This window comes from Lissotriton helveticus, chromosome 3_1, assembly GCF_964261635.1.
Source record: "Lissotriton helveticus chromosome 3_1, aLisHel1.1, whole genome shotgun sequence".
Classification (NCBI taxonomy): domain Eukaryota; kingdom Metazoa; phylum Chordata; class Amphibia; order Caudata; family Salamandridae; genus Lissotriton; species Lissotriton helveticus.
Window position 1 is genome coordinate 1538094687 of NC_136061.1, and position 26230 is coordinate 1538120916.

At 50.0% G+C, this 26230-nt stretch overlaps 1 protein-coding gene across 1 annotated transcript in view; it reads right to left on the bottom strand.

Moving 5' to 3' along the window:
- The window catches only part of ARCN1 (archain 1 coat protein complex I subunit delta), a 137449-nt gene that overhangs the window by 46614 nt on the left and 64605 nt on the right, over nt 1-26230 (bottom strand). The window contains exon 6 of the mRNA XM_078682233.1: nt 22628-22793. Within this exon, the coding sequence (XP_078538359.1) occupies nt 22628-22793 (166 nt within the window). The remainder of the gene's footprint in view (nt 1-22627; nt 22794-26230) is intronic.

The window sequence follows — 26230 nt, forward strand, 5'->3', positions numbered from 1 at the left end:
GGCCCAGGGGTTTCTGGTGCAGGGGTGTCCTTTAACGTGGTGTTTTCTTACCTTAGCCGGTCGCAGTCCACAGAGGGGGAGGCTGAGGCTTTGGATTCACACTGCAGGCGTCCTCATGAAGTCCAGGAGGGGTCAGCCAACACTGGACTTGGACAAAGGATCACTGAGGAACCTTTTCTGGACGACCTGAACACAGGCTGGAGGAGTCAGGTGCAAAGTGATCGTGGATCGCAGATCTGTAGGGCACCAGAGTCCTTGGTGTTGATTTTCTGTGATCAGAGCCACCGGCCTCTGGAGTTCTGGTCTTTTTTAAAGGATGACAGTCCTCCCAGGGGTTGTGGAGGCCGCAGGCAGCAGGACTGGTGTTTTTTCTTCGCGGCTGCAAACAGGCAGGTAGGGCTGGGACACGTCGTGGGCATTGACAGTCTTCTCTGCACGGCGTCTTCTTTGTCCTTCTTAGGTCGGCAGGAACTAGTTTGAGGGTCTGGGGGAGCCACCTAAATGCTACATTTAGGGGAGCTTTAAGGGAGTGTCAGGTAGGGCCAATGGGCACCTTACCTGGGGTGACTACACCCTCAATGCCACCCTCCTGTGGGAGAGAGCATAGTCATATCCCTGATTGGAGGGTCCCACACACTCCCCCTCTTCAAGATGGCGGGGAATGAAGGTGTACTTCACCTCGCCTCCTTCACCTTAGGGGTGGAGTTGACAGAGGTGGGCACACCTGATTCTTCCCAGGTTTTCCCGCCCAAAACGGACGTGAAAACCGGGGGCTGCCATCTGCTGTTAACTGCGGAGGCTGGGGGTTGCACTACAAAGACAGCAGGGCTTTGAAGCTTCCTTCCTGAGCACTGTGCCCATCCTGGGGGAGAAGGTGTGATACCTCCTCCCAGGATGCGCTTTGTTTCTAGTCCTAGAGAGCAGAGGATCTCGACCCAGGGGTTCAGAAACATGCCTGGTGATGAGGCCAGTCTGTGGCCTCACCAGAGTTGGTAGATTTTCAGGGGGCACCTCCGAGTACGTTTCAATAAATCCCACACTGGCATCAGTGTTTGTTTATTGAGAGGAGTATTTTGGTACTAAACACTTCTGCGTTCAGAGAAGCCATCATGGTGCTAGGGAACTCGAGTTGTTTAATTTCCAGCCCATATACTCTATGGCTTCCCTGGCACTTACAATATCTAAGTACGGACAAACATTGTAAGGGCATATATGCTCATGCAGATATGCCCATAACTGTGGTATAGTAGACCCTGCCTTGGAGCTGTAAAGCCTGCCAGAGGGGTGACTTACTTATACCTTAGGCAGTGCTAGTTAGCATGGCAGACAGGCAGGGTGCCATTTCGACTTTGTTGTTTTCTCTGCTCCAGGTCACGCATGCTGCAGTGGCAGTATGCATGGCCTAGGTGAGGGGTCCCTAGGGGACCCTCATCAGTCCTAATGCCCTAGGTACCATTTACTAGGGACTTGCAGGAGGCTGAAGGGCCAATTGTGAACACATTTTTAAGGAAGAAGCACTGCCACTGGAGACCTATTGTCAGGGATCCTATACACTACAATCGAAATCACATCAAAAACAGGCTATAAGTGGGGGGTCAACCATGTCAAAGGAGGCACTTTCTAACAATCACAAAACATGGGAGTAGCACACAAATACGGCTAAGGATCTTCATGGAATGGTTGCAAATGGAACAGGCTTTAATCAAACAAATAAGGACCTATGGTCAGTCCAAATTCATCATAGGGTCAAAAGTACGGGGTCCAAAGGTGGCCTGTTCATATTCATACTTACAGCAGGTTTAGAGTTACTTAACAGGTGGTGGTTCCGTACAAAGGTACCTAGACCTTGGAGCAGTGTCAGATCTCAATCTGCGAATCTGTGGATCTGTGGATAGCATAGGACAGGACATATCAGGGGGGAGAGATCAGTGCCGTGTGTGCCTGGACATAACCTGTGAACCTGGTTCTAGGATTTTGGTTGATGTTCACGCAGTTATCATGGAGTACTTTTTGTGAGTGAACTTGAGGAGGTAGCGTTTAGGTTGCCTACTTCACAGACCAGTTGATCGTGAGAGCAGAAAAAGAACAATGTATTGTGTGCAAGCTTAGTGTAATCTAGTTGTGGGTCTCTGATTTAATGACGAATATGACACCAACCCTGAATGTTTGATGTCGGGGAAATAGTCAACAGGCTTTGTGACTTTCTGACAAAACTGCTGTGCTAGGTGTATGAAATCGAAATGTTAACAGCCATGGGGGTTTCTGGGCAGTAAGTAAAAGTGGCACTTTCAGATTACCATATGATTACCATATGATATTCTTGAAATCTCATATCTGGTATTGGATTTACAGGTTTGCCATAACACACTTGGCTAAGTGGCATCTGAAAACACCAAGATGTAGTTTCTCACACTGCACAATATCTTACTTGCTCTACAAAAGGAGTTGTGTCATGGGATAGTTCCTTACTTGCACTCCTCGGTGTTCATAATGAGTCTCTCCAAATTCATAAATGGTGGAATATCTCCAGATGTGTGCGAGATTACGTGATATTTCAATAAACCTTTTCCAAAATTAACATCACAATTATAAAATATGCTCAGAAAGGCAGCATCTACAGTTTAATATATAAACGTTCAAACTGAACATGAGTAACAAATATGGCTGTAAACCGAAATACAACCATCCAAAGGAGCAAGCACTGGCAAAGCCAATAGGTCTCGCCTATGCGGGAACTATTGGCTTTGGCAATGTGTTTTAATGATTATTTAAACCAGTGTGGCTTCTGTTCAGCATGGCTAAACGTTAGTGGCGTGGGGCAGGGTAGAGTGGAATGGGGTACATTGGGGTGGAGTGGGGAAGAATGGGGTATGATGGATTGGGGTAGATCGCAGTATGATGGAGTGGGGTAGATTGGAGTGGGAGAGTTGGGGAGATTATTGTAGTAGATTGGTGTGGGGAAGTTTGGAGTGGAGCAGATTGGGGTAGATTAGATTGAAGTGGGGTAGAGTGGAGTCGGATATATTGGAGGAGATTAGAGCGGGTGGGATAGAGTGGAGTGGAATAAAGTGGAGTGGGATAGACCGGAGTGGGGCAGACTGGAGTAGGGTAGATTAGAGTGGGGAAGATCGGTGTAGAGTGGAGTAGGGTAGAGTGGAGTAGGGTAGAGTGGAGTAGGGTAGATCGGGGTAGAGTGGAGTGGGATTATTGTGATAGATTGGTGTGGAATGGGGTGAGGTAGACTGGAGTGGATTATAGTAGAGCAGCATCAGAGGGGGAGATTGGAGTTTTTCGGAGTGGGGTAGATTGGAGTGGGGTTGATTAAATTGGTGTAGATTGGGGTGAAGTGAGGCAGAGTGGGGTGGGGTAGTTTGGGGAAGAGGAGTGTAGTGCATTGGGGTAGGGTAGATTGGAGTGTGGTAGATGAGTGGAGTGGGGTAGATGAGTGGAGTGGGGTAGATGAGTGGAGTGGGGTAGATGAGTGGAGTGGGGTAGATGAGTGGAGTGGGGTAGATGAGTGGAGTGGGGTAGATGAGTGGAGTGGGGTAGATGAGTGGAGTGGGGTAGATGAGTGGAGTGGGGTAGATGAGTGGAGTGGGGTAGATGAGTGGAGTGGGGTAGATGAGTGGAGTGGGGTAGATGAGTGGAGTGGGGTAGATGAGAGTGGAGTAAGGTAGATTGGAGTGGGCTATATAATGGGTAACCATTTCCAATCCTTACAGATGTTCTAAATGCCTTTATAAAATGTACTAATGTCAGAATCAACTCAATAATTTGCTTTTTTTGTCTGGCTTGCGGCTTGTTTGCAGCTGGTTTGCTGCGTATGCCACACCGTAGTTATTTTGGTGTCGCTTATTATCTGGCCATATTATCTGCCCATGTTTTTTTTAAATAAATTGAGAACAAAGAATGAGAATAATTTAGAACCATTGTTTGATTGTATTTTATGTATTCTTTTTGCATTGTGCATCCAGACAGAACTTAAGGGACTCTTCATTACATCTTTATGAACAACATTAATCAAACCTACACACTAATAGCGGCCTTAAGGAAAGGACACATTTACTATGTATCAGTTGAGCTGCTTCTTTAACCAAGCCAGTTAAGGCATCTGAGTGCTCTACATATATGTAGAATCAGGCAACAAGACAAATATTTTTACACATTTTAGTTTCATCTCAAAATGTGGGCACAGTCAGCAAGGTTCAATGCACTAAGACAATAATGTTTTCCATCCGCTCACTGATGGAGGTAGTGTGAAGTAAGTATATTATTGCCTGCTTTAGCATTTAATGAAAAGGGAAGCCATGATTTTCCCTATAGACCAAATAAATGCAGTCTAAGGGTGAAATTGTGGACCTTGGAATCCTTAAACCTGGGTTCTAAACCCAGGTTTAGCTTGAAAAGTAATAAGGGTGTCATTATGGGCAAATCACTTTATTTATTGTGCCTCAAATTGCAACTATGTGTAATACAAATCGGGTAATGTAAACATAGTGGATGTGTTGTCTACTTTTAGATAGCGGAAACCCACCATAATCACTTAAATGAATGATTTCAATCCAAGATACACAACTGAAAAAATCCCAAATATTGATTTGGTGACCACACCCCTGATCATAATTTTCTGCCACACAGGGCCCCAGCACTCCATGAATCCACCAGTCACCACTATTTGAGATGGAACCAGAAGGCAAAGCAAAAAAGCTTTTTTGTAATCTGTTTATCGACTGCTTGAAACCAAAGCTTATTTCCTAGCGACTTGTGAGCAGAAAACGGTGAGAGGCGTGTGCAGTGAGAATCTCAGGGACCCTCAGCGAGTGTATGAGTGAGTGAGTGCTTGCGGCGAAGACCAAGTGTCAGACTCTGCAGAATTGCAGTGGAGAGCAGAATATGGCGCACACTCTGAGGGGCTTGGCAGGCGGGGCTGGTAGCCTGTACGGCTACATGGCAGTGCAGACCAGCATTTCCTTAAGTGTCTTATGAAGGGGGGTGAAGAAACACCTGGGGGCATGGAAAGGGGGAAAACGCCCGCCCTACCACACTGCTTTGATCATAGCTGCTCATCGGCTCTCAGCTTTCAGTCCAGCATGCAGCAGGCGCAAGTAACCAGCAGCTAGCAAGCGGCCCCCCTATGTTCTCCACATACACCATATACCCTGCTGTCCACTCCACAGCAGCACAGACTAGCGGCAGTACAGTCGCACCCAAGCCAGAGAGCCTTTGGAAATGAAACAGCCAGAAAACAGCGAGAACAGTTGCGAGTTTAGTCCCTCCAGCAGCGCAGGTACCACTAAGACATCTATGCTAGGTGAAGAGTGCGGGAGTCACTAAGTGGCAGAGCCAGGTCTTGTTGCTGTCTGAGGTCCGCGCCTCCCTGGGGTTGTCCTCACATCCTCACTCACACTGAAACATTTCAGTTGGGGTCTGCTGTCAGGCATTTAGTGAGTCAGTCCTTTTCCCTTGCCATGCAACAGTGTTCGGTCGAACCCAGTTGGAGAAAAGTGCCCCTATCTGGCATGGTGACCCCCACTTTTTGCCTGGTATCTGATGCAATTTGAACAGAAGTGCTGCTATCCAGGTCACAGTGCTAGATCTTTCCCTAAAACTGTAAAATTGTTCCCCCAATTGGCAATACTTTTAGCACCCCTTGTAAGTCCCTAGTAAATGGTAGCACTGGTACCTAGGGCAAGAAGGCTAAAGAGGGTCCCCAAGGGCTGCAGCATGTATTGTGCCACCCTAAGGGACCACTCAGGACCAACATGAAAACTGCCACCTCAGGCTACATGCCATGGTGCAGAGAAAAGTGATGACACGGCATATAATGCATGCAGTATAGGTAAGTTACCCCTACAGCAGGCCTTAAAGCCCTAAGACAGGGTACACTATACTACACGTGTTGACATCTGCATGAGCCGATATGCCCCTGTGATGTCAAGTCAATTCTTAGATATTACAGGTGAACAGGGAAGCCATTAGGAGTAAGCCTGGGCGGAGTGACAAAAACTCCACAGCGCTACGCAGAGTTCCATGAGCGGCGGAGTGTGTTTGCAGTGATTTTGAGCACCGGCGTATGTCCCACGCTGTAAAATCATCGAGAAAGACACCAAGCGCTTCGCAAGAGTGCGCAGCTTCCTGTGTGCTGCTAGAGTGGATTTTCTACTCTATCGTCGGCTTTCCCAATGCGAACGGAATGTTTCTAAACGCAAGTGGTCGCGACCACTCGCATTGAGAAATCAGATCACGGGGCGTGGCTTGGATGCCGGAGGGACTGGTAGCGTGAGCCAGGAGCTCCGCGCCTGATCCCCGCTAACATCCTGAAACTAGGAGTGATATCCCGCGTGGATGAAGCCATCAACGGGCTAACATTCATCGGAATGGTGGAGGCACCCCGGGAACCATAGGAGACGCTTCTACGGCGTCACACGGGCTCGAACGAGGAGACGACTGGCCTTGCGGACGGGGCTGCCCAAAATGGCAGAGAAAGCCGCGGCCAAGGATCGCAGACACTGAAGATCAGACCCGCAAAACACTGTCACGAGAACTATGTCGAGGAGTGAGGCGGGGTCAATAGCGATGTCCCCGTGGCTGCGCTAGAAGCCGATGTTTGTTGCCCCGACGGTGAAGTCCTCCTCGGCTGCTGACTAGCCGACACGGAGCTCTACAAAATGGCGGCCACAGCACGTACCGGCCACTGAGGAGGCTGCCGGAGGCCGTAGACGGGGAAGGAAGTTGCGGTCCCTTGCAGCTGCGGCTCATCCTCACTGCCGCCCTGCACGATGGGTGCACCCTCCGGCGGGAAGGACAGGGCGCTGTGCGGCTGGGAGCAGCCTGGAGAGGGAGCGGACTGCAGCGGAGCGGAGAGCGCCGGATGCACTCGGGTCCCGCGAAGGGCCGGCCGCGCTGGTGGGGTCTCCTGTCCAGCGGGGCGGTACGGGCTGCGCCTGCTGCGGGGGGCGGTGGTGGAGCCATCGACTGCACTGCTGTGGCGAGCTAGAGGAGCGCCGGCGCCCTGGGACGGCGGAGGCGTGAGGACTGATCGGACCGCAGGAGGCGCCCGGGACTCCGGGGACGAGCGAGCTGACCGGCCCGGGGGCAGAAGGAGCCCCGTGGGCGTGCATGCACCGTGAGTGATCTGCAGCCGTCGCCCCGAGCTGTGCTGCCGTTACTCGCCATTTGCTGGGTGAAGTGGTGGAGCGGGACACTCCTCGTGGGTGATTAACACTACGCGAGCTGCGTTAGCGGGGCCCTCATTCTGGACGCACCCCGGAGTGAAGGATACAGCACCACGATGGCCTAATACTGCTTGGCACTGGAGACCCATGAGGTAGAGCGGCGGAGCACCTTGGCGGAATTGAGCCCTGCGGCCGGCGGCGCAACGACAGCTGAGATACGCTCCTGGCCTGAGTAGGCGACCAAGAAACAGAGGCGTGGAGTGGGAGAGACTGGGAGATCCTCCGTGCTTCTACACGGCTGCTGCCTGGAGGACTTCTGCAGTGCTGGATGTCGAGCCGGGAGTGACAGTGTCCTCCAGGTGGGAACCTCGCGTCCCTGGCCCCTGAGTGAAGCGAGGGATGAGAGGTGAGATCGGAGGCGGCTACGCGCTGGGAGACTACTGAGACATCACTGCTGTCTAAACTCTACGCACTAGCTTACTAGAAGCGCTGTAGCTGCGTTGGAGCTCAGGCTTGGGAGGACACCGATTCTGGGAGAGCCCCTGTCGAGCACTCCCCCTCTGTGGGGTTGCGTGTGCCCCTTTGGTGCGGGAATGTGACACGTTTGGCTGGCGCAGAGGCATGATGGGGAAGCCCAAGGGGAAGCAGGAGGGGGCTGCCAGCTCCGAAACGCCGGAGGGTACTGTGCCGGGACCTGCCGACTTGCAGCAACTCCAGGACCGCATTCTGGAGGCCATAGCGGAAACGAAGGAAGCATTGCAGCAAGACATTGCGCAGGTGGCAACAGGGTTGGGTATCCTCCGTGCGGACCACGCTAAACTCAAAGACAGAGTCAAAAGCACGGAGGATGCCTTGCAGGAGCTGGTCCTGGCTCATAAATGGGTGTAGGTGAGGATGGCGGACGCACTTGACCGGATACAGGCGCTGGAAAGACGGGCAGAGGACGTCGAAAATCGCAGCAGACGCAACAACGTCCGTCTGGTGGGCCTGCCGGAAAAAAAAGAAGAAGGTGGAGACATGGTCGGATACTTGGGACGATTGGTTCCGATCGGAAGTGGCACCAGAGGGACTCACCTTTCTTCACACCTGAGCGGGCGCACCGGGTCCCGGCTAGGCCTCCCAGGCCGGGCCAACCCCCCCGACCGGTGGTGATCAAGTTGTTGCATTATAGGGACAGAGACTTGCTGCTTCAGAGGGCCAGGGACGCGGGTCCAGTTCAAGTGGACAATAGCAATGTGACGCTGTTCCCTGACTATACTATTGAGACCCAGAAACTGCATGCTTCCTTCTTATCCATTAAACGGGAACTGAGAGCCGAAGGCATACAATACTCTCTACTCTTCCCGGCCAAGCTCAGAGTGGTAGGGGATGACAAGACGCTCTTTTTCCCCACGTCGGCGGAAGCCTGGGCATGGTGGGAAACGTACAAGGCAGGAACGGATGGATCGAAATTCAGGGAGGAGGAGGAGCTACGCCGGCTCCCAGTGCGCAAATTGAAGAGGCTAGATAGGCGCCGACAAGGATCCAGTAAGCCCACGGGATCTCAGATCGAAGAAGAGAGGAGGGCGGCGCTGCAGGCAGTGGTGGACCTGGCAGGGACTGATGCAGCCCAGTCACGCCGGGGCACAGACTCTGAAGCCCTCGCCACGGGTTCGGAAATGGACCAGTCAGATGTTAACGGCGCTAAAGGATAGATAGTGACGCCACAGACATCGGAGGAAATCGTGGGACCCTGACACGGACACTGATTGAGGTGGTCACTTGTGGTACCTGGGGGGGCCTGTACCTAACGATGCAGAAATGCATAGCAAAACGGATTGGGATTACTGCATGCATTTATGAGGGGATTGCAGGGCGGGGGGATGGGACAATAGTAGCCACCTTCGGGTCCGAGTTACACCCTATTGGCCCATAAGGCTGCCGCGGTGTCGACTGCGGAATAGGTGGAAGTTGGGTTGTTTTTTGAGTTTGGATGGGAGCTGATGCTTCGAAATTGGATCCTGTTCTGGGGGGGGGGGGGGGGGGGCGCTGAGGGTAGTTGGGGACGCTCTCCGATGGAGTTAGTTTAGTTCTGTTCAGGGCGGGAACTATATGGAGGGGGAGGAAGTCCGCCTGAAGTTCTGTTGGGAGGGTACCACCACTTGCGCTGGGGCACGGAACTGTGCTATACTGTTTTGGTCATTGTGGGACTATGGCTAGTTCAGGTACATTGAGATGTATAACCTGGAATGTGAGGGGGCTGCATACTATGGCGAGAAGGCATAGGGTTCACATTTACCTGGTTCATAGAGGGATCCATATTGCGTTCCTGCAGGAAACACATCTGACGAAACAAGAGGGTGTAGCGCTGCAGCGCAGGTGGAGAGGGCAGTTGTTTAACACCACGTACTCCGCGTTTGCAAGGGGCGCGTTAGTCTGGATCAGAGCAGGCACTCCCTTCCAGGTGGTCAGGCACATCATAGACCCTGAGGGCAGATACGTGGCTGTCGAGGGCAAACTTAGAGGCCGGGAGATAGTCTTATTTAGCGTGTATGCACCCAACATTGACCAGCTATCTTACTTGACAAGACTTTCTGGGGCGCTTGCGACATACTTAGCGGGCCCTATCATGTTGGGAGGTGACTTTAACTTGGTGATGGATGTTGCATTGGATAGATCCCACCCACCGCTGAGAGACTCCCCGGTGCATCGACTTGTAAAGGGCAGGCTTGACTGGCAGGAGAGGTGGGGATTGGCGGACGCTAGGCGCGCGCAACACCCAACTGCAAGAGACTACACGTATTATTCTAACTTGCATGACCTCCATGTTCGACTCGATTCGATATTGTGATTACCGCTTGTGCTATCTGCTGTGGCGCGCACCGAATACCTCACCCGCACACTCTCTGACCATAACCCCATGCTGCTGACACTGGACTGGATGACTGAGGTCTCACAGGTCCCTACTTGGCAACTGCGACCAGACACATTAGACGACCCACTGTTTCGGGCGGCGCTTGAAGAGGGGATCACACATTATTTTGCCGAAAAGGAGGGCACCACTACATCCAGACCGATGGAATGGAATGCCTTCAAGGTTGTAATTCGAGGACAGTGTATAGGGAAATTTGCAGGAGTACGCAGGATCCTATTAGATGACCTTGACAAGGCGGAGAAAAAGCTGCGAGAAGCAGAAGTGGCACGACCAGGTCACCCTGAGCTCCAAGAAGTTGTTAGTGCAGCTAGGGAAGCAGTGGCAGGCGAGGTGGAGCGCCTCCGTAGCTTCGACCACAAGGCCTATCTGCTGCGAGCGCACGCGGAAGGGGACAAAGCTGGGACACTCCTAGCGTGGTTGGCTAACCCCGACAGGAGCAGCACCCCGATCCTAACCCTGGAAGGGGAGGGAGGACACGCACTCTGCACCCAGAAGGAGATATTGAGCAGCTTCCACAACTATTATGAGACTCTTTATAAATGCGCATTAGAGGGAAGGGAGGGCGATATTGACACCTTCCTCGGGGGGCTCCAGTTGACACAATTAGATCAAGAGCAGGCCGCTACCCTGGGCAGGGATATTGACTTAGGGGAGATCAGGGGTGCTGTGAAAAGAATGGCCCGTAACAAAACTCTGGGATTGGATGGTTTGCCCATAGAATTTTACAGTAAATACCTGGACCTGCTCGCTCCGCGTCTCCAAACGGTGTACAACGAGGCCAAGATCAATGGCCGACTGCCCCAATCCATGTGCGAGGCCCTGGTGATCCCCTTGCTGAAACCGGGGAGGGAGAGCCACAGTCCAGCTTCTTATCGGCCACTATTGATGCGGACCACAGATTACAAAATCCTAAGTACCATACTGGCGACCAGACTGTTGCAGTATATGTCTTGGTTGGTCCACAACGACCAGTCCGGATTTATTCCCACGCGCAATACTACCCAAAAATATTCGGAGACTTATACGCCTGCTGGACGATCCGTTACCGGGAGCCCTTGGTATTATCGATAGACATAGGGAAAGCATTCGTTAGTTTGGAGTGGGAGTACCTGTACAAGGTCATGCAACGATTTGGCCTTGGCGACGGTTATATCCGCTGGACAGAAGTGCTGTACGCATCGGCGAGGGTACGGGTGGGCTCCCTCGTAATCGCACCAATATCCGGTTGCTCCCTGTCCCCCCTGCTGTTCGCACTGGCAATAGAACCCTTAGCCGCTGAGACCAGGACGGGAAAACATTATAGGGGCATAGTCAGCAAGAGTGGCCCACAGTTTCTCGCTGTACGCAGATGACCTCCTGATATTCCTTGAAAATGCGGGGGAGGCCCTGGAGGGTGCGGAGAGACTCCTCTCGCTCTTTGGCAGGCTCTCAGGTCTGAGAGTCAATTGGTCCAAGACCTGCCTAATCACTCTGCGACGGAGAGATACGTCCCGCCAACCGCCCATTGCTCCATTGGGAACCCACCTGCCTAAAGTATCTCGGAGTGCACGTATACCACACGGCGGCGGATATGTTGGAGGGCAACGTGGGCCGATGCATGCGAGCACTGAAGGGAAGCATGTCTTTTTGGGCCACCCGCCCGCTGTTGGTAACTGGTCGCATTTCTCTGTTACAAATGATTGCTGTGCCGTGCCTTCTCTATTACTACCGTACGCTCCCTGTGTGGATACCCGGATCCATCTTCAAACAACTGAAATCACAACTGACATAGTTTCTCTGGGGTACGGGCAGGCGCAGGATAGCGTTAGCTACGCTTACTCGCCCGAAGGACGAGGGTGGCCTGGCGGTCCCTGACTTCGAGCTTTACTACCTAGCCGCACAATTGCAGGTCTTCACGCATGAAGTGGCGAGAGCGTTCAGAGGCCCGGAACACGAGAGGGACGGAGGCACCCCACGCCATGTCTTGGCTTATATCACATTGCAGCAAAAGCTCTCCCTTAGAGATTAGAGTCCCTAGAGGAGCAGACGTTCAGGCTCTGCTGGAACCGCTCGCAGCGCCAAGCGGGCGTGCGTCGGCCGTATGCACCTGAGATACCGCTGGGAATGGTGACGGCGCTCCCCCACGGTGGGGACTGGTCGCGATTACAGATCTGGGAGGACGCGGGGCTACAAATGATTGGCGACCTGTACGAAGATGGAGTGCTAATACCGTACCAGACTTTACAGGACCGCTTCGACCTGCCGAGGGGGGCTATTTGCTGCACGCCGCAGTGACCAGGGCCATGCAGGCACACTGGAAAGAAGGGCTCTTGGAACCCACGACATCCATGGCCTGCCAATATACCATGATGGTAGCAGGCACTTATAAGGCGGTAACATGCCTCTACTCTAGGATGCTACGGGAGACTTTACAGCCCTTGACGGTATTGAAAGCTAAATGGGAATCGGATCTCGATACGGAGATCCCCGACACAACTTGGGCGCAAATAGTGCGGCGAGCACGAAAGAGTACGAGAAATGCACGCTTCCAGCTAATACACTTTTATGTTCTCCATAGAGCCTATCTAACACCTGGTAAAATTGGGAAATATTTTGGGGTAGCTGACGCGGCATACCCCAGATGCACTGCGGGGGTAGTGGAACTGGGCCACATGCTATGGGATTGTCCTCACCTGAGAGAATACTGGCAGGAGATTGGCGAGACACTCAACGAAGTAACAGACAGAGGGTTACAATATGATAAGGCCATTAGTATATTGCACTGGTTCCCTTACACGCCCAAAAATAAGATCACAAATAAATGTATTGATATGGGCCTTCTCTTGGCCAAAAGAGAAAGAACGAGGAACTGGAAATCGAGAACGGGCCCTATATACAGGCGATGGGTTAATGAGTTCCTGAAATGGGCAGCTAGTGAGAGTACACTCCGATATCAACTGGCTCGCCGTAAATCAAATGACAAAGCACTGGAAGCAGCAGCTGCGTGGGATGCGCTAGTACAGGCCTTGCGAGACAGCGTATCACTAGAAGAAGAGGGTACTCCCAACCTAGACGCTAAAACTCCCAATAACACACAGGATACATCTCTTACTTAGACATTTATTAACTCCTGACTACATTCATGGACACAGACTAACCGAGAGCTCAGGCGGAGGGACTTGTGAGGGGGGTGGGGGGGGTTGGATTGTTAAGCAGATATGGGGGGGGGGGTTCAAGGGGGGAGAAAAGTAAAAGCGGACAAGTGAATTCCTCGCGAAACGGCTGCAACTGTTACTGCACTAATGGGATTACTGTTATATTGCTTGACGCCGCCCGACCTCCGGGTTGTGGGTTTAAAGGCCGTGTACGAAAGTAAACGAATGATATGGGGCGCTGACATCATGAGAGCGGTACCTATACACATGTACCCTGTATATCATAAGTCTGCCATAAAAAACTGTTTTAAAAAAAAAAAAAAAAAGAGAAACCAGATCACCCGCATCTCGCCATGAGGTTGATTGTCCTCGCTCGTGCTCGCCAACTAGACCTTGGCAAGCGCGGGCAATGAAAAATCGCCAGGAGGTGGATTTTCCTTGCCCGCCAACTTGATGTTGACAAGAGCGCGAGGAAAAAAACTCTGCTCTACAGAGTTTTTGGGAACTCTTGAGTGCTCCGAGGAGTGCGGAAAACTCCGCATACCCCGCGAACGGAGCGGAGGTCACCGCCCAAGGTTAATGAATATGCTACTTACCAGTATGCATCTGTTCTTGGCATGTAGGGCTGCTAACATTCATATCTGTAGCATAGATCGCCGCCTAGTGTTGGGTCCGGATGATTGCACATTGTTGTCCTGGAAGAGTCTTCGAAGTATCACGAGATAGGTGGCTCCTCCCCTGGACTACAGTGCGCATGGGCATCGACTCCATCCCCAGATTGTTTTTAGCCATTGTGGCAAAGATGGAGTTTAACAGTGAAAGTGATGGCCATGCTAGAGATTAAATGCAAGAAAAGTCTGCAGCCGCTACGGGCGCCGGGGAGGAGGGCGGGCGATATGAATGTTAGCAGCCCTACATGCCAAGAACAGATGCATACTGGTAAGTAGCATATTCAGTTCGAGGCATGTGGGCTGCTAAATTCATATCTGTAGCATAGAATACATAGCAGTCCCTCCATTAACGGCGGCCGCCCGTGCCAGCTGCAGAAGTCTGAAAAAGTGTTTTAAGAACAGCCTGTCCTACAGCTGCCTGCTGTTTGGAATGCACATCTACACAGTAATGTTTGGTAAACGTATGTGGTGTAGACCATGTGGCTGCCCTACAAATGTCTTCCAAATGAATGTTACCCAGGAATGCCATGGAGGCCCCCAACTTGCGTGTGGAGTGTGCTCTGGGGGGGGACCGTTAAAGTGCGCTTAGCCTTCTGATAGCAAATCTGAATACACTTAACGATCCACCTGGCTATTCCTGCTTTGGAAATGGGGTTGCCTTTATGCTGGGCTGCGTGGCAATTGTATCAGGAATTCAATCAATATTGTCCAGTTTTTGGATTGATATAGACCTTTTTCTGCTTTGGATCTGGTCTAAATAGTTCTTCCTCTTGTATAATCCTCTTCGGCGCCGATTTCTTCGGTGTCGATAGTGGTTCTTTAGTGTTTTTTGCCTTAGGAGGAGTTATTGAGTCCTGTGGCAATTTCTTCGGTGCCAAAGGTGGTTTAGGCGTGTGTGTATCAGGCCTTGTGGTCTTTGGTACCGTTATCGAAGATTTCGGCGTGGAGACAGGTTTTGTTGGGCCTGTTGCGCCAGAGTCTATCTTCTCGTCTTTGTTTTTGGAGCCGGATGGTTTCGGAGTCGAAGCTTTCGGTTCTGTTACTGTTTTTGGTTTCAGCACCGATGCCTGTTTAGGTTTGGGTGCCGAAGAGTCTTTGGGCGCCGAAGGGTGTGTTAGCTTCGGTGCCGAAGAGTCCTTCGGTGCCGAAGAGTCCTTCGGTGCCAATGGAGAATGTGGAATTGGCATATGTGGTTTTTTCGGTGCCATAGCACCGGAAGGCATAGTCTTTTTCCTCGGAGCCGAGCCGGAAGGGTAAATTTCGGTCTCGACTGGGCCCCATGGGCAGAGTGCTGACCTTTGGTTTGGGCAGTGTCTGTTGTGCAGGGGCAGAGGTACTCACGGGTTGTCGAGATGGAATCGAATCGTCCGAGTCCTCTGCTCCCGATATGATCTGGAGATCAGGCGAGTCTTCCTCGGCGACGAGTGGAGCCTCGTCCTCGGAGATATCTTCGAGTGGGTTCTCGTCCTCGGAGACGATCTCCTCCTCAAAGATGGCCTCCGGTGCTGGCGCTGATCTCCTCATCTCGTGTCGACGGGCCCTCCGATCCCGAATGGTCTTTTTCGATCGGAAGGAGGCACAGGCTGTGCAGGTCGACTCGTCGTGTTCTGGCGAGAGACAGAGGTTGCAAACGTCGTGATGGTCGCTATGAGGGAATTTTGCTCGACATATCGGGCATCTCTTGAATGGAGTTCTGTCCATGAGGCGTAGGCCGTACGGCGCCGATAGGCCCAACGGCCAGCGTCGACGCACCGGGATGTAGCTGGTGATGTCGAAAAGTGTCTTCGATGTCGAAAGTTGTTTGTCTAAAGTTTCACGCTTCGAAAATGCCGAAAAAGTCTTTTCTAGCCGGAGCGGAAAAACTTTCATCCGAACCCAGTGGCGGAAAAAAACAATCTGAGGATGGAGTCGATGACCATGCGCAGTATTGTCCAAGGGAGGAGTCACCTATCTCGTGACTACAAAGATTTCTTCTTAGAAGACAATAACAACCTGCAATCATCCGAGCCCAACACCAGGTAGCGATCTATTGCTAAATGTACAATCTGCAGCTCATATGCCTCGAACATCTTTTTTCCAATCTCCCCTCTCTTTGCCCTCAGGCAAACTTCTATCTAGCCCCCATCCCCTCCTCTCGGTCTTCTGCAAGATATCTTACTGCCAAACTCAGTGTTCTTGATAAAATGCATGTCAGGGAGACATTAATCCCATTATGATCAGCTGTCTGACCATCAGTGGGTGGATACAAGCCAAAAAGTGAAGATATGGTGGTTAGAAAGATTAAAGAACCACCCATCGTGGAAAAACAGCACAATATACTCAATTTCCAGATTAAGGTGGAAAAAGTTCAAAATCGTTAAAAGACTGAGTGAAAGCAAAGCACCAAAAGATTCTAGTGCTTTTAGTCAAAATAAGACTTGATTAAAGGCAGAAAGGGGACCAGGATCTATCTGGGCAATGTATAGAAACAGCAAACTGCCTGCCTCCACAACAGGTATGATAGAATAGGGCAGAATAATGGAAATCTAAGAAAGACGGGGTCTGTTTTATGAGTGCTGCATAAATATTTGCCAACATCACTTTCTTTTTTACATTTAGGTTATTTTGCAGTTGTCTTTACGTCAAATGTGCTGTTTATTGTCAATTTGAATGGGTGAAAAAAAATAAAAATACAATTTAAAAAAACTCGAAATGTGTCCTAATTAGTCAGGTTTTTGAGGTGAGCTGATTTTAGAGAAAAAAAAACATTAAAAAAATATGCTCTGCTCCTACTGTCAGGGGGTGAAGGAGGGGGGTAGACTGGTGTGGCGTCCAAGAGGAGGCAGAGTTTGAATCCCGGGGCTCGCCGGAATAGTTCCACAAAATATGGTTCAACTTGATCCCGCCATGATCCCCAATGTACCCTATATCTCCTGTTATGTTGCCAATGTGCAGCGCAGGGGGTTGTTATATTCGACTGGACTGACCCTGCACAGACCCTTTGTTGCTTTGAACCCACTGTCTAAGCTTATTGATGAACTGCAACCAATGAATTTTTCTTGTTCTTGTTGTATTTACTCAATAAAATTGATTATCAAAATATATATATGTTCCTGGATTTCACACACATGCAAAGACATTCTACTTTTTACGAAAATGAGAAAGAATCGCAAGGTGAAGAACTGAATGCACTTTGCAACCAGCTGAATGAGTTCAGAGTAGCTATTTCCAGAGTGTCTATGGGTTTGTGTTGAGCTACTTCAAGGTTTTGTTGACTCTTTACCTCTTAGTCATTTGCCCCTTTATTTATTCTTTACCTCAACATTCTTTCTCTAATCTCTCGAAGTTGCACTCCATTTCACTCGAATCCTAGTTATAAACCATATTAGCAAACGTTATCGCCAGAGCGGTTTCCACAGCTCAACCTTCTGGCAGCCTACCCATCTTTTCACCCACACTCACAATTGACTCCCTACTTTTGCCTTACACTTTTGCAATAACGCCCTTCACTCTTTCCTCCCCATTTTAAGCTACTTTACCATCACTGGTGCATGCCTATGATGGCAGACTTTCACTCATAAAATCACCCTAACAACTACCTTTCAATTATCAAGGTTGTCTACTACAACAATCTTACTTATCCTTAAGCCCTGATTGATGCACCCAGCATTACCAATCTTGTACCCCACTCTTAGAAGGTGCACAACAGCATCATCATAGTACCGCTCCTACTCCAAACCTAAATACATTCACACAAATTATTTTACTTTCATTCAAGCCTGTTCCCCCTCTACCTCAAACCATCCTTTGACAGCCCCTACCCTCTCTTTGTAGGTAACGGCATACAGAATTCTCTCTGGGTTGAGTGTGTTTTGCTCTTTTACTTGGGCAGCAAAGATCAATAGTCATGTACTACTCTGGTATGATATTACTGTAATGGGGAGGGGAGGGATGGAGTCAGGTGTCCGGATGCGAACTGTTATTGGACTGCAACGACTACATTGGGGCGATGGCTAATATGGGTTCACTGAAATGTGTGTCCTGGAATGTGCGGGGTCTGAATTCGATGACGAGGAGGCATAAGATACATTCCCACCTAGTTCGCAGAGGGGTACACATTGCCTTTTTGCAGGAGACCCATTTAACCAAAAAGGAGGGGGCTGCTCTGCAGCGGAGATGGAGAGGTCACCTGTTTCACACTACATACTCGGGGTTTGCTAGAGGGACACTAATCTGGATCCGGGCGGGGGTTCCCTTCCAGGTCACTAGGCACACTGTAGACCCAGATGGGAGATATGTAGCGGTTGAGGGGTTACTCAGGGGTCGCCAGATAGTCCTTTGTAGCGCCTATGCACCGAACGTAGAGCAGGCTTCATACTTTACCAGGTTGTCCAGGCTGTTGGCCTCTTATTTAACTGGGCCGGTACTGATGGGGGGGGACTTCAACTCTATCGAGGATACCACCTTAGACAGATCACATCCACCACTGCAGGCATCTCCGGTACACAGGCTAGCGAAGCACAGGTCTACTTGGCAGGGGCGGTGGGACCTGACAGACGCGTGGCGTGCACAACACCCGACGGAGAGGGATTACTCCTTCCACTCGGGTATACACGACCTTCATGTCCGCATAGATGCGTTCCTGTGCTCCCGCTCGGTATTACCGTCGGTGACCCGAACGGAATACCTGGCACGAACGATATCGGACCACAACCCCTTGCTCCTCACGCTGGCCTGGATGGACGAGGTCTCACCAATACCGACATGGCGGCTTCGTCCAGACACGCTAGATGACCCACCGTTCAGCGGAGCGTTGGAGGAGAGGATCTCCCAATACTTCATGGAGAACGAGGGAACGGCCTCTTCCAGGGCTATGGAATGGGACGCGTTGAAGGTAGTGGTGAGGGGGCACTGTATAGGGAAGTTTGCGGGTGCGCGGCGGACGCTAGTAGATGACCTGGACAAGGCTGAGCGAACTCTGCGAGTGGTAGAGAAACTGAGGCCCAACCGCCCTGATTTGCAGGACAGGGTATGCGCTGCGCGAGAGGCGGTGGCTACAGTGGTAGAGCGCCTCCGTAGTTTTGATTACAAAACGTACCTAACTAAGGCGCTTGCGGAGGGGGACAAAACGGGGACGCTCCTGGCCTGGTTGGCTAACCCCAGTAGGGGCGCAGCTCCGATACTATCCATGGTGAATGCGGAGGGCACTTTATCCACCTCCCAACCGGATATATTGCGTTGTTTCACATCATATTATGAACGGTTATATGGGAGAGAGCTAGTGGACCGATCCGAGATGACTGACGCCTTGCTGTCGGAGACCCAACTGCCACACCTCGAGCAAGAACAGGCAGAGGCCCTCGGGGGCCCGATTGAACTAGCGGAGATTAGAGGGGCCATTAAAAGAATGGCACGCAACAAGACACCGGGCGTGGATGGACTACCAGTGGAATTTTATGGAAAATATATAGACATCCTAGCACCACGCCTCCAGCTCGTGTACCGAGAGGCGCATGAGAAGGGGGAGTTGCCCCGCTCGATGCGCGAGGCGATTATGGTCCCCTTACTGAAACCGCGCAGGGACGGCACTGATCCGGCGTCGTACCGACCTTTGTCGATGCTGACGACAGATTATAAAATACTAAGTACTATATTAGCCGCCAGATTGGTGTCCCACATGCAGGACCTGATTCACAAGGACCAGTCAGGCTTCATACCCACCAGAAACACGTCACACAATATCCGCAGGTTGCTGAGGCTTGTGGCGGATCCTCCACCGCTCGCCAGAGCCCCTGTGGTCATGGCGATAGACATAGAGAAGGCCTTTGACAGCCTGGATTGGTGCTACCTGTACAAGGTGCTGCACAGGTTTGGGATAGGTGAGGGATATGTGCGATGGACGAAAGTGCTCTATGCGTCGGTTGGAGCTAGGGTGCGGGTAGGAGCGCTGATATCAGATCACTATGCAGTGCATAAAGGCACTAGGCAGGGGTGTGCACTCTCCCCCCTCTTATTTGCCCTCGCGATGGAACCGTTGGCAGCGCTGGCCCGGAAAGGAGAGTATTACCAGGGGCTAGAAGTTGGCAGGACCCACCACTACATATCGCTGTACGCAGACGACCTCCTGCTGTTCTTGGACAATGCAGAGGAAGCGGTGGAGGGGGCGGAGCGCCTTTTGGCGCGATTCGGAGAGGTCTCAGGCCTGAAAGTGAATTGGGCAAAGACGTGCCTCTTCCCACTCCGGAGAGCGGAGCGATGTCCCTGGGCCCACCCCAAACTCCGTTGGGAGCCGGACTGCCTCCCTTATTTAGGGGTTCACGTCTTCCATGAACCTGCTGACCTGCTGGAAGGCAACGTAGGCCGCTGTGTCCGTACGTTACAAGGAAATATGGCCTTTTGGGCCACTCTTCCGCTGTCCGTGACAGGTAGGGTATCCCTGCTTAAAATGATAGCCCTACCGCGGTTGTTGTACTTCTTTAGGACGCTCCCAGTGTGGATACCGGGAAGCGTCTTTCGTCGCCTGAAATCGCAGATAGTGTCCTTTCTGTGGGGTACTGGTCGGAGGAGGATAGCCTTGGCGACCCTGACCCGCCCGAAGAACGAGGGCGGCCTCGCAGTTCCGGATTTTGAACTCTATTATTTAGCTGCCCAACTGCAGTTTTTCACACAGGAGGTTGCAAGGGTATACCGGGGCCCGGAACAGGAGAGGGACACTGGCACCCCCCGCCATGTACTGGCGTTTATTACCCTACAACAGAAACTCATACTTCGGGGACTATCCCAGGAGGAACGGACGCTGAGGCTCTGTTGGAATCGCATGCAGAGGCGAGCGGGTCCGGGACCTCCGTATGCGCCTGAGATCCCACTAGGTATGTTGACGGCGTTTCCACACGGCGGTGACTGGTCGAACCTCCAGAACTGGGAGGAGGCTGGCCTGCAAGTGGTGGGGGACCTATACTCTGATGGAGTGCTCATGCCATACCAGGCCTTGCAGGAACAGTACGACCTTCCTAGGGGTGATTACCTTTTGCATGCGGCCGTGGTGCGCGTGATCCAGGCGCACTGGGGGGAAGGGCTGCTTGAACCTCCAACATCACCTGCATGCCAATATACGATGATGGCTGCGGGAACGATTAAGGCAGTCACATGTCTACACTCTAGACTACTCGAGGCCAATCTACAACCCCTGACGCGACTTAAAACCCAATGGGAGACGGACCTGCAGAAGGAAATCCCGGACGCTACGTGGGCTCAACTGGTTCAGAGGGCCAGGAAAAGCACCAGAAACGCCCGCTTCCAATTAATACACCTCTACGTACTCCATAGGGCCTACCTTACCCCACAGAAAATATCACAATACTTTGGCGCAGAAGACGCAGCGTGCCCCAGATGTGCGCTATTACGCGCAGACTTACTGCACATGCTGCGGGGCTGTCCGCACCTGCAGGACTTCTGGAGGGACGTGGGCGACACCTTGAACGAAGCCACAGACAGGGACCTGCAATATGACACTGCGACTACAATCTTACACTGGTTTCCACACACACGCAACACTAAACTGACGAGCAAATTCATAGATATGGGCCTACTTATCGCAAAGAGGGAACTTACCAGGGGATGGAAATCAAAGACGGCGCCAACACACCGGAAATGGCAGGCCGAATTCCAGAACTGGGCGGCAGCAGAAAGCACACTCAGATACCAGATGGCGCGTCGAGGGTCAGACGAGAAAGCTCAGGAAACGGCGCTGGCATGGGAAATCTTGGTCCAGGCACTCAGGGATGATGCAGTGGAAAGTGAGGAAGAGGAGGACATAGATGGCCCCGGGGTCCAAGGGGAGGCGAGACCGATCCCGGCACCTACCACGGACACACACACTCCATGATCTACTCTATACTCCGTAGCTGGCCCACAAGCTTCAATGCATTTCTACCGAACACAGGCACTGGACACCGCAGCACACCGAAGGGGAGGGGGGGGGGGGAGAGCGAGGGGGGAGGGGAGGGAGATACATTACCCCAATGACACCAGGAGTCGCAGTACACACTGTTGAGATACTGGCGGGGAGGGTTTGGTTCAAAAAAAAAAAAAGTTAAAAGCAGAAGGCGGTTGACCACTGAATAAACCACCACTGAGTAATGTGGAAATGTGCTGCTTGCAATCGCTGCCACCCGGCCTCAGGGATGCGGGTTACAAGGCTGTGTACATACTGTTTGGTACCACGGTGAATGCTAAGGTCCCGCGCAAACACTGTGTATACCCTAACATGTGACTTTTGGAATCTGCAATAAAAATTGTTTTACAAAAAAAAAAAAAATGATATTACTGTAATGCACATATTTATAAGTACCACACATTATCGCCTCAAGGGTACACTTAGTAAGGACAGCATGTTTTTATTTTGTATCCTTAGTGAGAGTTTAGTTTTGGCAGGCCCTCTGAGCATACTTTACCAGAGGACAAAAACGAATTATCTTGCTCCTGGTCTACTCCCACAATGGCCAACTGCTTCTCTCATGAGGACTTTGCCCTCCAGTCTTGGCCTCGTTCCTTTTTGTCTTCATGGGTTTACTCCCAAAATGGCATCTGGTCAGCCCCTAATGTAGGGCCCAACAGTCAAGTAACTTTCACCTGGCTAGCATTCTGGTCAGTCTTAGGAACATTTATCATGGGGGTGCTTCAGGCACATTATTGAGGCACATTTCCGATTCATTTGTGAAGTACATTTCTGCTCACTTGATGTCATGCACTCACCTGCAGCTGAACTCCCTTTTTGTCATCATTGTCAACGTGGATGCGTACACGGCCAACCTTCTCATCAGAGATCCTTAGCATGATCATTCCATGGACCTCCATGTTCTGTAAACCCCCATCTCGACCACAGGTCAGTGAGATCTTCTCCTCGATCTTCATGTGAACACTGAATGAGAGGGTGGAAAACAGTGTAACTAACCATAAAAAAGTTAAATAGCATTCAAGATAGCCCCAGGCCCATTTAAGTTTCCAACTACAGAGCTAGAATCATGTTCTCTGAAGGCAACCAGAATGGGAACAAATAAGACTGCACATGACCTACTGCCACTTAGGGCCGACGGAACTTGATAAACTACTCCTGGGGAGTAGCTAGGTTGCTGGATACTTAATGTACATTTTGAAGGCAATGAGTCCACTGAACCAAACAACACACTAATTAAATGCTGCAATTCTTAAAAATAAACCTCAATGTTAAAAAATATTTCCAAATAGAAGCTAAACTCCGTATACCATTTTCTGTTTATTTTACCACAAAGAATCACATCGCCGCATCCGGATATAGGTGCCCAGTATCAGAACAGGTGGAATTGTCAGCTTCTCCTACTTGCACCTAGATTTTATGTGGAGTAACAGAAGTGCCGGCAAGCTTGGCCAATCATGATAATTTATAAACAGTGCATCTAAGAACCATGGTGGAACCAATCAGTGTGTACATATGTTTGATATTCAAACATTTATAGAAAAATCTTAATGAACCAGTGCCAATTCAAATGATCAGTCAAGGCAAGAGAGTAGAACATCGCCCTCTGCGCAGAACTCACTTAGATGGAGAGACTAGGACCTAAAACTGTGACAAACACATCACGAGACCCACAGCAGGTAGAATCTGGGGGAGCAAGGAAGAGTTAACCACTAAATTTCTAGCTGTGAAGTCTGGACTTATGTTTGAGTAGTAGACAGTTGTGAATCGACAAAATATACTCAACAAGACGATACAAGGTTTCTTTTCTTCTGCACTCATCTACTCAGACTTCTCACTGTGGGATTTTCATTGATGCTATACTATACTGGTGACTTTCCTGCACTGAAGTCCAAAAGGAATCTATATTTTTAACACTTTCACCAATCTACCTTTAATTTTCATGTGCTCCTATCCCATGGAAATGTTCTGTTTCTCAGAGGAAGAAAGGCAAGGCTGGTAGGTTTCATTTTAGGTGGGCCACTATCATGGATTGCGGACCATATAGAGTAGAACTTTTGTGGCTCTACTCTACGTTGCATCCTCTTTGTTATGCTTTTGATGTTATGGAGGCTGCTTTTTTCCCCCTTTACTTTTTATACCGGGATACTCTCACTGCACTCTTGAAGCACTGTATGTTTTTATGTTGAGAGAAGGGGGTGTGAACGGAGAGGTAAGAACATCACCTGAAAGGAATTGGCAACCCAAATCTCCATAACTCACCTTCCACTTATGAGAAAAAATTAGAAAAGCTCTGTTTAACTACAAAACTCACATGTGACATGATTAATTTTGCACACTGGACCGTTGAGTTCAATTACATCCTGACAGATCACTGTATTACATTATGTATTCTTAAGACAAGAGCAACCCAAATCTCCATGCGAACTTGGCTATTTACACAAAGTTTAAACAAGCATTCACATGGAACTCAAAGGAAATATACAGTAGGACAGCAAAATAACTCATGATTCAATCAGCAAAGGAATCTCAGCATAAACGAAAACTAAACTCATTTGCATTTATGTTAAACAAGACAATATAATTGCATCAAGAGAGTAGCAAGAATTAGTGACAAGTGCACAATACCCCAAGTTAGAAAAAACATAACCAGGCCAATGTCTGTGGGAAAAGTGCGTATGGTACAGGTACATTGGTATTAGCAGACAGCCATATACAGCATTTGCCTCTAGAAAACATAGTAACACTGAGTAAGCCACAGAGTTATTTTAAGCATCTATCTGTGGAGAGGTCAACGGCGTTTCAACCCTATGTGAGTAGATTAGACGCTCATAAGGACTTGAGATGACCTGGGGAAATCGCCCGATTAACCCATGGCCACTGCCCTCTGATGTAGGAAGCTTGTGCTGTATATACTATACCAAAAAGAGGTAAAGTGTGTAGTGAGTCCCCAAAGGTATGGCAGAGGTTAAAGTAGATAATACCTTACTCTCAAGTTAGTGGTAACTGGGCTGAGCAGTTAGGCTTATCAGAGGGTAGTGTTGATCATTTATTGTACACACTCGGGCAAGAAATTATGTCATGCACTCAAAGACTGAATGCAGACCAACTGTTTGTATACAAAGTTGTTACTTTGTTATTTTAACCCCTTGCATGCTGATGACGGTCCCCAGCCGTCATGCACTACAGTGCTCGTGTGCTGATGACGGCTGGGGGCCGTCATGACCGCACCCGTGCTGAAATCTTCAGCACAGGAGCAGAATCGCGGCAGCATGGAATGGGTTAATACTAGAACCAAGAATCACTTAGTGAAGGTAAGTTATAAAGTTGGTAAAACTGGCAATACTTTTCAAGAAAGCATTATGGTTTGTTAAGTGTAATAAATACTTTACAGTTTCAAGAAAGCTTTCTGTAAGTGTCACTCAATTATAGTTTTAGACTTTGCAATGATAAGGATATGCAATGCAACGTGAAGTTACTGTTCAATTGATTCCTATGGACAACAAGCATTTGCTATGCAATAGGTCTCGCATTTGCGAGAGTTTGAGTTATTGGCATTGTAAATACCAATGCCTTTTATTTCTGTATTTTAAAAACCTGCAAGCAGTGCGTAAACATGCACTTTGTACTTGCAGTTGTTGCTTACGAGAAGCAACGCTGGCAGTAACTATGCCTCTTTTACTGCCAGCCTTCCTTTTCGTAAGCAGGGGCTATAAATACAAAGGGCGTGTTTATGCACCGCACACAGCTTTTCCAAACACATAAATAAAGGCATTGTCGTTCACGATGGCAATAGCTCAAACTCTTGCAAATGCCTATTGCATTGCAAATGCTTTTTTTTTGCATTGGAAATGCAATAGGTCTTGCATTTGTTTAATTTAGAGTGTTTGGTTTTACTAATGGTATTGTATTTTAGCCATGTCTTATTGAGTGTATGTATGTAATGTGTTGTGGCATTGTGTGGTTTGGACTGTAATTGTTAGCTGTGTAGCAGTATGAAGCATAGCGTTAGAAGAAGAGCAGTGTTTACGATTTAGGAAGGCGAGTGAGGAGAAGAACAGCATGAGAGACAATGAAGGAATATGAGGAGGAGAGTAGCATGAGTCAGAAGAAAGGCGAATGACGAGAGCAGTATGAGGGAGAAGGAAGAGTGAGGAGGAGATTAGCGTGAGCTAGAAGGAAGGAGGTTGAGGGGAGCAGTATGAGGAATAAGGAAGGAGAGGAGGATAAGAGTAGGATGAGGGACATGAAAGGAGAGTGATGAGGAGAAGAGTAGTGTGATGCAGAAGGAAGGAGAGTGAAGAGAGCAGAATTAGGCATAAGGAAGTAGAGAGGTGTAGAGTAGCAGTGTGAGGGAGATGGTAGGAGAGTGAGAAGGGGAAGAGCACTGTGAGGTAGAAAGA